The 12,628-nt window shown below is 47.0% G+C and overlaps 1 protein-coding gene across 1 annotated transcript; it reads left to right on the plus strand.

Moving 5' to 3' along the window:
* Positions 1-42: 42 nt before the first annotated feature.
* Positions 43-4,930, plus strand: LOC148124655 (uncharacterized). The gene is made up of 3 exons (XM_087913470.1): positions 43-54; positions 682-2,229; positions 4,335-4,930. The coding sequence occupies exons 1-2, from the start codon at positions 43-45 to the stop codon at positions 1,666-1,668; spliced, it is 999 nt and encodes a 332-aa protein (XP_087769596.1). The 3' UTR covers positions 1,669-2,229; positions 4,335-4,930.
* The last annotated feature ends 7,698 nt before the right edge of the window (positions 4,931-12,628 follow it).

Consider the following 12,628-nt stretch of genomic DNA (forward strand, 5'->3'; position numbering starts at 1 on the left):
GAGCCCAGCGGAATAAGGCCACGCATGCGCACCAAAGCTGGGATGGCCGAGCGGGTGAGTTCCTGCAAACTGAACTCAATGCAATGCAAGCTGAGGGAGGAAAAAAAAAAGCTGCGTTCCCGCAAAGTCGCCGGTTCCTTCTCCGCTGGGCGAAGCCAGCCGGGGAGGCTTTGGGGCGCTGGAAATTGGCCGGAGCGTGGGATTTGTGCGGATTGATTGTATTTTATTCAACGTATATAGCCGCCCATCTCACTTGCGAGACTCGTTTCGGGGGGGCGGGGGGGGGGAAGCTTTGCAAGAAGAACCGGGCTGGAGACCGGAGCCGAGTCTACTCTGTGCAGTCGTTGGAGCTCCCTGAGTTGGACCATCCATCCATTCGCCTCTCCATTCACTTACTCATCCATCCATCCAGATTAGATTAGAATTCTTTATTGGGCCAGTGTGATTGGACGGACACACAAGGAATTGGTCTTGGTGCAAATGCTCCCTGTATACATAAGAGACATTCATCAAGCGTCAAGAATCACAAGGTACAACACTTAATGATGTAGTCATAGGGTACAAGAACCCACCGAACAGTCCATATGGATCGCAAGGATGCAAGCGACAAAGTTACAGTCATACAGTCACAAGTGGGAGGGGATGGGCGATAAGGGGTGATGCCAAGATTAATAGTGATAGTCCATCCACCCCTTATCTCCGCCACCTTCCTTCCTTATCTGTCCATCCCCCTCGCAGAGCGGCAGTTGCCTCGCAGGCGTCCCACGACCGACCCAGGAAGGCGATGGCGCTGATGATGTTCCCCGACTGGGTCCTGAGACGTCTGCAAGACAACAGCCGGGAACTGCCCGGCTCAGCCGAGAGGCTCCTCGGGCGACGCGCTTCCCTGCTCGAATCGCTGAGTGCAGGAGCCCCAACCCAGCCGGTTTCCAGGTGGAAAGGTTACTTTCCGAAGAATGGGGGCAAGAGACGCCCCCCCCCCACCGCCCCTGCAAGTCCCGGGGCACCAGGGCTCTTGGTGCAACCCCCGGGGCGGTGGGGAAGAGGAGCCGAAGGAAGGCTCGCCTGCTTGAGCAGGGGGTTAGACTAGAGGACCTCCAGGTGCCTCCCAACCTTTCTCTTATTCTGCTTGCGAGAGCCTTCCCGCACCTGGAGGGCGCGCGGAGCTTCGGGCATCCCCAACGAGGGGTCCCGGACCCCTGCCGCTGCTCCGGGTTGGGGGTCGCGGGGGAGGGGAAGGCCAGGCCCCGTTCGGGCCAGGAGCAGCATGTCCTGGGCATGAGTCCCCCCGTCCCCGCCCTCTGGCCGTGGCTGAGCACGGAGCCCCGACCGGCCGGGCTAGCTGCAGTCCCCGCGGGCTCCGCGCGATGGCCCGCTCGGCCAGCCCTTCTCCGACCCTCGGACGCGCAGCGCTGCCGGCAGCCGGCAGGCTCGGGGCAGATTCCTAAATGGCCGGGCCGGGTTGGGCCTTCGCTGATGCGTGTCTGCCTTTTTCCTCCTGCGGCTGGACTGCGAGGAACGCCGGCGGAGCGCCAGATTCTGCACCAGCCGTTTCTCCACCTTGGCGCCTTGAAGATGTGCGGACTTCAACTCCCAGGAATCCCCAGCTGGCAAAGATTTCTGGGAGTTGAAGTCCACATGTGCTGGTTGGGGCATTCTGGGAGCTGAAATCGCACCTCCCTTCAAGTTGCTAAAAGTTGAGAAAGAAAAGCTACAGGCTGCAGGTTAGGAAAGGATGGAATGGAATAGAATTATTTATTGACCAAGTGTGATTTTTACACACAAGGAATTTGTCCTTGTGGAAAGGACATTCGTCAAGAATCATCAGGTACAACACTTAATGATAGTCATAGGCATACAATAAGCAATCCAATCATACTAGGAAACAGTCAATATAAATCGTAAAGATACAAGCGACAATGTTCCAGTCACAGTCACAAGTGGGGGGGATGGGTGATAAGGAATGATGAGAAGATTAATAGTAATAATAATAGTAATGGAAACTTAGTAAATTGTTGGACAGTGTTGAGGGAATTATTGGTTTAGCAGAGTGATGGCGTTCGGGGGAAAAACTCACCTTGTGTCTGGTTGTTCTGGTGTGCAGGGCTCTATAGCATGGTTTTGAGGGAAGGAGATGAAACAATTTATGTCCAGGATGTGAGGGGTCTGTAGATATTTTCACAGCCCTCTTTTGACTCATGCAGCATACAGGTCCTCCATGGAAGGCAGGTTGGTAGTAATCGTTTTTCTGCAGTCCTTAATTACTCTGTGGAGTCTGTGTCTGTCTTGTTGAGTTGCAGAACAATAAATCCAAAGAGAATGTCAAAAAAGAAGTTTGACTTTTAGTTGCATCAACATTCAGGCTAAAGTCGGGGGAAAAGTCTGCATGTAAATCTTCTTTGCGGTCTTTTCACTTGTGGGGCCAGATAGATTCACCTGGACTTTTTATGGCTCATTAATCTTAATATTCTATTTTTTATGCAATTCTGGTTTGAAAAAAAAAAACACCTTCTGGTTTTGTCTCTTTTATTTCCAAGGTGGGTGGGGGAAGGTGAAAAGAGGTCAAGATGATGGCTGAAACTGCATATAGAAGACATTTTTTTTTGTTTTATACATCATTATGTGTGGCAAGTAAAAGGGAAAAAGTTTTCATCATGCAGTTATGGCAATCATTTCGGTTTTTCTGCCCTCCCTTTTTACGGATATCCATATTCCTTGCACCATTCTTTATTTATTAATAACTGGTCAACCTTGTTTTGGCTTGGATCCTAAACAGGGTTGGGTCCTTTTTATTAAACCTTATTATAATATAATATACTGATAGAAATAAAGATATTAAGGGGTGGGGAAGGAAAAGAAAGGGAAGGAATGCAAGGAAAAAGCAAAAGGAAAAAAAGTGATTTCCAATGTATAATCTATAATTCAGTTACAACCTCATCTTTTTGCTTCATATATTTATTAAGTAGTAACAATTTCTAGAGCAAATTAATCATCAAAACCTAAGATCAAAGTTTCTTCTGTTTCAAGCAAAACAATGATTGAAAAGTGGATTCCAAGCAGTAAAAAAACCCTGAATAATTAGAGCAGTTAATTTTGCCCTCTCTGCCAATCTAGAACCTTTTTCAATGGGAGACTTCTAGGAAAGGTTTAGAGGGGTAGAAGTGGGAAATAAATCCAGGCAGGAGACACAGAGGTTGCTAAGTAGGAGCCAAACTTGACCTGAGGGTGTTTTTTTAAACGGCTTTTTCTCTGGAAACTCAAGCAGGTGATGCCTTGTTTATCCTCTCCATAAGCATCTTGCGAGGTTAAGTTAGGCTGAATGTGACTGGCTTAGAGAGACATGTCAAATCTGTTTGATTCCTCTGATAAACTGAGAAACCTAAAGAACAAATATAGAAAAATGGAAAGCAGAAGGTCAGATAATGGTCAGATATTTGGGTGGGGCATGGTGCCAGGAAGATACAGATTAACAGAGGTGGAAGGGACCTTGTAGGTCATCTAGTCCAACTCCCCGCCCACAGGAGGCCCGACACCAGGGGTCTCCAACTTCGGCAACTTTAAGACTTGTAGACTTCAACTCCACAAAGCTGACTGAGGAATTCTGGGAGTTGAAGTCCACAAGTCTTAAAGTTGCCGAGGTTGGAGACCCCTGCCCTACACCGTTTCTGAGAGATGGCAGTCCAGTCTCTTCTTGAAAGCTTCCAGTGATGAAGCTCCCACAACTTCTGAAGGCAACTTCTGTTCCATGGGTTGATTGCTCTCACTGTCAGCAAATTCTTCCTTATTTCCAGGTTGAATCTCTCCTTGTTCTGTTTCCATCCTATTCTTTGTCTGGCCTTCGAGTGCTTTAGAAAATAGCTTGACCCCTTCCTGTCTGTGGCAGCCCCTCAAATATTGAAGCACTGCTATCCTGCCTCCCCTGGTCCTTCTCTTCCCTAGACTAGCCAGGCAACAGTTCATCATGTGTTTTAGCCTCCAGTCCCCTTAATCATCCTGGTTGCTCTTCTCTGCACTTTTTCTAGAGTCTCAACATCTTTTTTATAGTGTGGTGACCAAAACTGGATTCAGTGCTCTAGGTGTGGTCTTACTAAGGCTTTATAGAGTGATATTAGTACCTCCCTTGATCTTGATTGTATCCCTCTGTTAATGCAACTTAGGATTGCATTGGCTTTTTTGGCTGCCGCTGCACATTGTTGGCTCCTATTTAGCTGGTTGTCCACTAAGACTCCAAGATCCCTCTCCCAGTTCCTGCTATTGGTTTCCCCCCGTCTATATGTGTCCTTTTGGTTTTTGTTGCCTAAGTGTAAGACTTTACTTTTCTCTACAAAATCAAGGATAAAGATCAAAGTCCAGAATGAGCTGAGGCTCACAACGAATGCCAAAACATGTTCAGAGGGTTCTCTAAGGAAATGCTGAACAAGAAGACGGTCTCTGGGAGGAGCAGATGGGGAGATGGTAAAGGAATTGGGAGAGAAGACCAAACTGTTTAATTCTAACTTTGCACCTGTCTTTTCACAAATCTCCTGGAACCTAGTATCAGAAACTGGACTATGGGGACAGGAGAAAAAGGCCAGTCAAAATAGGCAAAGAAGTGGTGAGAAAACACCCAGAAGCTTGGAATGAATTCAAGTCACTGGATTGCATCCCAGGATGTCACTAAAAGAGCCGGTAGATGTCAGGGGTTGCAGACGGTGATCTGTGAGAACTCCCGGAATGGGGAGAGGCAAAAAAACGGAGAAGAACCAATATCATTCCAATCTTTTAAAAAGAGGAAAAAAGTGGAGAGAAGCAACCTGTAAATAAAGAGAAATTTTCTGACAGTGAAAACAATCCACCCATGGAACAGAAGTTGCCTTCAGAAGAAGTGGGAGCGCCATCCCTGGAGGCTTTCAAGAAGGGATCGGACTCCCCATCTGTCAGAAATGGTGTAGGATCTCCTGCTTGGGCCGGGGTTTAGACTAGATGACCTACAAGGTCTCTTCCAACTCTGTAGCTCTGTGATCCTTGGTGTCCTGCAGTTTCCCTCCGCAGCTGGACTATGATCCAGGTAAAGGACCTGCTTGAGATGGGGGGGGCTCAGGCGGAAAAGCCCCTTTTTGCTTTGAAATCCCAAAGCCCCAGACTGCCGAAGGAGATAGTCCAGCTGTTGTCTTCTTCTCCCTAATCTTGGCACTAAAGACTGCTTAATTTTGTTTGTTTGTTTTCAAGAATTTAAATAAATGTTTCCCAAACTCGCCCTTCAAGATGGGACAGGCAGCTGGCTGGCTTCCTTGAGAGGTTGCCATGGCTTCCTGAGCCCCTTTCTCATTTGCAGCTGGAATTTGGTGGGGTGGTTTTCAGCAAACTGCACTGTTGGTTTGAATGGCAAATTGCTGGGAACCAGTTTCTCCCCCTCCGTAAGATTAAGGGGAGGAAGGAGGAGCTGATGAAGTGAACAGCTGAACTGTGGTATCCAGTTACATCTTATAAACTTTGTTATCTACATAATGTTTACAGTAGGATGTTGCTATTAAAGGAAACTTCTGGATTAGATTTCATTATCTAAGAGGTGGAATAAGGCATTGACCTTTTAATTTCTTGCTACTGAGCCAAGAAAAGGGCCATCAAAGCTAGGTGAAGAAAACATCACACTCATCTCCACATAATCTGCAACACCCAAAGAAATCTAAGGAAATGCAATGTAGAGAAAGATGCACTTTTCTTACACTTAGGCAAAAAAAACCATATAGACTGGGTGAAGCCAGGCTTAATAGCAGTAACTGGGAGTCTTACTAGACAACCAATTAAATACGAGCCAGCCGTGTGCGGCGGCAGCCAAAAAAGCCAATCCAACCCTAAGTTGCATTAACAGAGGGATACAATCGAGATCAAGGGAGGTACTAATACCACTCTAAAAAGCCCTAGTAAGACCACACCTAGAATACTGCATCCAGTTTTGGTCACAACACTATAAAGAGATGTTGAGACTCTAGAAAGAGTGTGTCATGCCCCTGGTGGAGACTGACTCTGAGGGAGAGGGGGAACAGTGAATAGGGAGCGGAGGTGGTGGAGGAGGCTGGGGAAGGGCAGAGGCCGGCTGGGCAGTCAGCGGAGGACCCAGGCCCATCCCCTATCCATCCTAGGGCACACAGGGAGGAGAGGATAAGGGAGAGACGTGGTCCACTGAGGAGGAGAGGGCCTTGATCCTCTTCATGGGCTGCAGCTGTGACAACTGAATAAGAGTGTGGACCTGCGTACTGGCGAATGCTGGGAACAAAGCGTGTAAATATCTTGGTTTATAGTTCCTCTCTGAGTTTGGCGTCCTTCCCAGTGTGTGTTATCTGTGGACATCTTCCAGCCCTTATCTTGACTGGTTTGTGTTGCTTTTTTCCTTCTTCGTATGGGAGTTTTTTTAATCTTCCGTCAAAGATATTCAGAACTTGGAAGCAAAGTGAAGGAATAAAAGGGGCTTCACCTGTTTCCGTGAGTGTGTTTGTTTTGTATCCCACCCTGGGTCATCACAGAGTGCATAGAAGAGCAACTAAGATGATTAGGGGACTGGAGGCCAAAACATACAATTAACGGTTGTAGGAACTGGCATGGCTAGTCTAGTGAAAAGAAGGACCAGGGGAGACAGGTGAGCAGTCTTCCAGTATTTGAAGGGCTGCCATAGAGAGGAGAAAGGGGTCAAATTATTTTCCAAGGCACCTGAAGGCCAGACAAGGAATAATGGATGGAAACTGAACAAGGAGAGATTCAACCTGGAAATAAGGAGAAACTTTCTGACACTGGGAATAATCAACTGATGGAACAGAAGTTACCTTCAGAAGTTGTGGGAGCTTCATCACTGGAGGCTTTCAAGAAGAGTCTGGACTGCCATCTGTCAGAAATGGTGTAGGATCTCCTGCTTGGGTGGGGAGTTGGACTGGATGACCTACAAGGTCCTTTCCAATTCTGTTAATCTGTTTTTAAAAATGCACAGTGTTTCAGTTCAAAACAGGGGTCCAGAAACGACAAACTGCTCAGACTGCTTTCCCACAACCAACTGAATCCCAAGTTCCCAGTCTCATGTTTGCAACCCCAGCAAGAATTTATCAGCATCTTCAGAAAAACCTTTCTGAGTGTTGGGGAACTCTAGAAAGGAGGCCCCATAACGGCAGTGCAAACTTGGGCCAAGAGGCTGCTGTGCTAGGAGACCAAACCACAGACACCACAATGGGAGAAGCGTCAGGCAAGACCTTCGGACACAAACACCCAGTTCTGGGTTGACTGTTTTCCAGAACTGGGTTGATTCCTGGAACCAGGAAAGGCACCCGATCCAAGAACAGAGCAGAACCAGCTCCTACATCAAGGAGGGACTCGATCAACAGAAGATCCTGCACTTAGAGAGCAATGACGCTGCTCCTCCATTCTGGAGGACAATAAAGCAATGTTGCAAAAGTTGTGAGGAGAAGAGGAGAGGAGAAGAGAACAGTGAAGGAGGAGAGGAGAAAAGGAGAAGAGAGAAGGAGTGGAGAGGAGAGAGAGGAGGAGGAGAGAAGTTTGGGTCACAGAACTGTAGAGTTGGAAGGGACCTTAGAGATCATCAAGCCTAACTCCCTACACATTGCAGAATTCACTATACGTTCCCCAGCAGGGATCATCCAGTTCTGCCTAAAACCCTCCAGTGAAGTCCCTCTTTTGCTTCCCCTCACCAGACCTTTGAGCTAAGTGCAGTCTGACAAGTGTAGTCAGGTGAGGGTAACAAATGGATGAAGGAAGAACTGATATTTGGGTTTATTTTGACTTATCACTATCTTAATTTGCTTTGCATGGGTTTTCTTTCTTTCTTTCTTTCTTTCTTTCTTTCTTTCTTTCTTTCTTTCTTTCTTTCTTTCTTTCTTTCTTTCTTTTTCTTTCTTTCTTTCTTTTGCATTGTAGGTTACATCAAAGAGAAAATGAACAGTCATCGGTGGTTCATCTCTGCCCCCTCTTTCCGGAACCTACTTTACTTGCTATCACATTTATTGTTGGAACATGTAGCTTTAGGCGTGAGAACATCTTTCTCTTTCTGGGCAAAAACCTCTTTCCTTGATTAGAGAAAAGTTTCTTGTAGTACAGATAGGACTTTCTCTTGAACTACAGCCCAGTTACTTATCATCAAGGCAAATAGCTAAGAAGTTCGCCTTCCTCTCTGCTCTCCTGTGCAGCTGCTTTTTGGCTAAGCAAAATTGCACCACGTGGTGGATTGGTGAAACCCTGCAAGGCCCAGCCGCTTCCAACATCTGGCAGTGTTTGATGTTCTTCTCTGCAGACATGGGCACAAAATCCTAGAGCTGTGTTGATCAACCTTGGCAACTCGAACTGGGTGGACTCCGACTCCCAGCTTTGCTGAACTGGGGGATTCTGGGAGTTGAAGTCCGCACAACTTCGAGTGGTCAGGATTGAGAAATGCTGTCTTGGAGACAAGTCCGATCCCGTGGTCAGCCCTGATATGACAGCAGCCTCAGCAGCCATTCCTCAAACCCCTTCTGGAGGCAAGAATTGGCCTGAAATGTGAGAAAAAGGCAGGAAGAACCAAGCCGCCCGAGAGCTTTCTGGCAGCTCCAGACAGCGGTTGCACATAAAAAAGAGCAGAGATTTGATTGCCCCATTGCAGCTGGCACCTTTTTCATTGCCTGTCTTGGACACCCCCCTTTAAGACTAACAGGGTAAATATCAGATACACACCAACATCAGATACACTTCAAGCATCCCAGGAACGACCCCATTTGAGACTTTGGAAAGAGTGCGGAGAAGAGCAGCTAAAACGATTAAAGGCCTGGAGACTCAAACACACGGAGGACAGATGCGGGAATTGAGTACGGCTATTAGTCTACAGTGGAGGGTTGGAAGAATTATCCTTCTGGGTTCAGTTCCAAGTGGGGGAAAAAGACACTGGAAACATGGGGACTGTTTGGAAAGATGGTTTAATGGTGGACAGGACCACGTGGCTTGGAGCTCCACAGTGAAAAGGAGGATCACAAGATGTTGGGTGAAGGAAAAGAAGGGGAAAGATGCTGAGAATCCCTTGGTTATATAACCTCTGTTGGGCGCCACCGTAGTGTTTCCTGTTCCTGTGCAAGAAATGTATCCCATTGGCTGTCAGACTCCCAGGGGCGGGGAGGGGGGTCTTAGCTAACTTTGTAGGCTTTGTCTGGACCACATGGCTTCACCGGAGTGCTGGCTGATGCAATCTCCTTGGGCCATGTGGTGACATGGGTAGAGGGCTTTGTTATGTAGAATACTCTGGCCCAGGCCTTAATGGACTGCCCATTAACAAAGGTGGGGAGTGAGCTTCTGCTTTTGAGGTGAGTTTCTGCTTCTCTTTTTAGGGGAAATATCCTGCCTTTCTAAATATATCCTAAAATATTTCATTTTCCTAGGAGAGGGGTGGGTGTTAACTTCCTACAACAAAAAAGAAGGGGCTACGGGGGACGTGATAGCTGTATTCCAGTTTTTGAGAGGCTGCCCCAAAGAAGTGGGGATCAACTTATTTTCAAAGCTCCAAAAGGCAAGACAAGAAGGAATGGGTGGGAAATAATGAAGGAGAGGTGCAAGCTGCCACTAAGGAGAAACTGGGACAGAAGCGGCCTCCAGAGGTTGTAGGAGCTCCATCCGTGGCGGTCTTTAAGAGACCGGACAGCCACCTCTCTGAAATAGTCTAGGGTCTCCTGCTTAAGCAGCGGGCTGGACCTCCAAGACCCCTTCCGGCTCGATTCTGATTGATTGAATCTTTGTGGACTTTGGAAGAGATACGGGGGGGGGAGGGGGAGGGAGAACAGCTCATCAGTAGAACAGGGTATTTCCCTGACTTGCAGGTGCTCCATCACTGGAGATTTTCAAGAATATCCTGGACACCGTTTGCCCGGGATGGTATAAGGTTTCGACTTGGAGTCTTTTCCAGCCCTATAATCCCATGCTCTGCTTTGGGTGTATCTGGTGCCGAAATAGATCTGGGATATGCACCGGCTCCCTCCTTCGCAACTCACACAACAGGACGCTCGAATTTGCGATGAAATCACCCGGCCTCTTTGCCTTGGCTTTTGTCTCGACTTGGGCAGATTTACAAAGCCAGGACCAAATCGGGCAAAATCTTTTGACTAGAGGTGAGGGTGGTGTGAGAAGCCCCCCTCCTCCCCGTGGGGGGATGCCTACCTCCCACATTGCTGCTTTCAATGCTGACAGAAGGAGAAGGAGAAGGAGAAGGAGAAGGAGAAGGAGAAGAAGAAGAAGAAGAAGAAGGAGAAGGAGAAGAAGAAGAAGAAGAAGAAGAAGAAGAAGAAGAAGAAGAAGAAGAAGAAGAAGAAGAAGAAGAAGAAGAAGAAGAAGAAGAAGAAGAAGAAGAAGAAGAAGAAGAAGAAGAAGAAGAAGAAGAAGAAGAAACAACTCAACAGTCCTTTTGCAGCCATTAATCTGCATTGCTGCCAAACCAGGCAGAGAGTAAAGGAGAACAGCAGCCATGGCCGATGGGCCGCATCCCCCCCTCCCCCCCCGCCCGCCTCTCCCCGCTTGGAAACTCTTACATGTCCTCCATCTCATTGTGTCCTCTCCCCGCCCGCCCGTCCCCTTCTTTTGACGAGCTACTCCGTGCCTTTGCCAGCGAGGGGGAGGGAGAGTGGAATGCCATTGTCCCTCTGGAAAGAACAGGCGTCTTATGCAAATCTTTATTGGAAGATCCTGGGAACTGGGTCTCCGAAGAGGAGGGGGAGAGGCCTGAAGGGGGGGGGGAGCAGGAGGGGGGAGGTCTCTGGCAGGCCACTTCAGGAGCAATTCAGGCTGAGCTCTTTCGCTTTGCCCTGCTCCCTATTCAAAGAGCACACACCACCCATGGTGGGTTTGTGGGCGTGGACGCTCTTTCTGGTTACGGGGGTGGGTGGGGGGGCTTTTCAGCGGGGAGTGAAACAAAAGAAGATCAAAGGGACATTCCAAAGCCCCCCTTTACTCTTGGGAAGCCCACCGGCCTGACCTTACTAAGCCTAGAATTGACCCAACACTCTCTTGATCTCCAATCCTTCCTGGTATTTCTAGAATAATCAAGAGACGCTGGCTGTAACCTATTCTGTTTGCTGCTTTTCTTTTTACTACAAACAATCGAAACCAGCTACCCAGAATGGGTGCAGGAGGCAGAGGCTGGGGGGTGTAGTAAGTTAGATCATGTTGGAACTTCCTGGCAGTGAGAACCATTAAGCAGTGGACAGTCTTGCTTTCAGAAGTTGTGGGTGCTCCCATCACTGGAGATGTTCACGAAAAAACAAATCTGGTCACGTTGCCAACTTCAAAAGCTGATACAAAAGTTTATGCCACCAGATAAAGACTGAATGCACCAATTATCACATGAAACAAGAGGAAAACCTTCTACGCACCAATTCCACCCGCGCTTTCTACAATTTTGTAAACAACAAACTAAAAGACTCAAGGTCCATCCAACCCCTGAAAGGACCTAATGGTAAAGACTGCAATGATGACACCATTAAAGCCAACCTCTAACACATTCTTTGGCTCAGTATTTATAAACAGCAATGGATCATGCCCAGTATTTCCTAGTCAAACCACAGACAACTACAGTGATCTAATACGTATCGATTTTACTGTTGAAAAAGCACTTCGCAATCTAAAACCATCTCTATCTATTGGACCGGATGGAATATGTGCCCACTTCTTAAAAAAACTATCCACTGCCATTGCAGAACCTCTAAGCATAATCTTTGAAAAATCTTTCAGGACCAGCTCCTTGCCAAAACTATGGTCACAAGCCACGGTCATCCCCATCTTCAAAAAGGGAGATCCCAGCCTAGTTGAAAATTACAATCTCCTTATGCTGCGTCACCTGTAAAGTTATGGAATCAATTATTAACCAATCCATCATCCTCCACTTAGAGACAAACAGCCTACTCTCTAATAAACAATTTGGTTTCAGAAAAAAACTACCCTGAAATCTGCAACTCTTACACTGCAAAAACATATGGACTACACAACTTGGTCAGGGCAAAGCGATAGACACAATCTACATAGACTTCTGTAAAGCCTTCGATTCAGTGATACACGACAAACTACTCCTAAAACTAAAATCTTATGATATCTCTGGACACCTGCATAACTGGATAGAAGCATTCCTGTTAAACAGACAACAAATGGTCAAAATTGGGAGCATCCTATCAAATTCTGTACCTGTCAACAGTGGTGTCCCCCAAGGCAGCGTTCTAGGACCAACTCTCTTCATGCTCTACATAAATGACCTCTGTGATCATATTAAGAGCAACTGCGTTCTCTTCGCTGATGATGTAAAGCTATTCAACACCACAGACAATACTGCTACCCTTCAAAGAGACCTTGAATATGTATCAGAATGGTCAATCAAATGGCAACTTCAAATCTCAACAAATAAATGTTCCGTCTTACATATTGGCAGAAAAATCAGAAAATAAAATACAAGCTAAATGGTCAAGACCTTGTTGAGGATCCAAGCTTTGTCAAGGACCTTGAAGTACTCATCTCGAGTGATCTAAATGCTAGAGCCCACTGTAAGTACATAGCCAAAAAAAGAGTTGTTAATCTAATCCTACGTAGCTTCTTCTCTGGTAATATCACACTACTAACGAGCATACAAAACATTTGCTAGACCTATACT

The sequence above is a fragment of the Pseudonaja textilis genome, chromosome 15 (assembly GCF_049901715.1).
Source record: "Pseudonaja textilis isolate UNSWEBS1 chromosome 15, rPseTex1.2, whole genome shotgun sequence".
Lineage (NCBI taxonomy): Eukaryota > Metazoa > Chordata > Lepidosauria > Squamata > Elapidae > Pseudonaja > Pseudonaja textilis.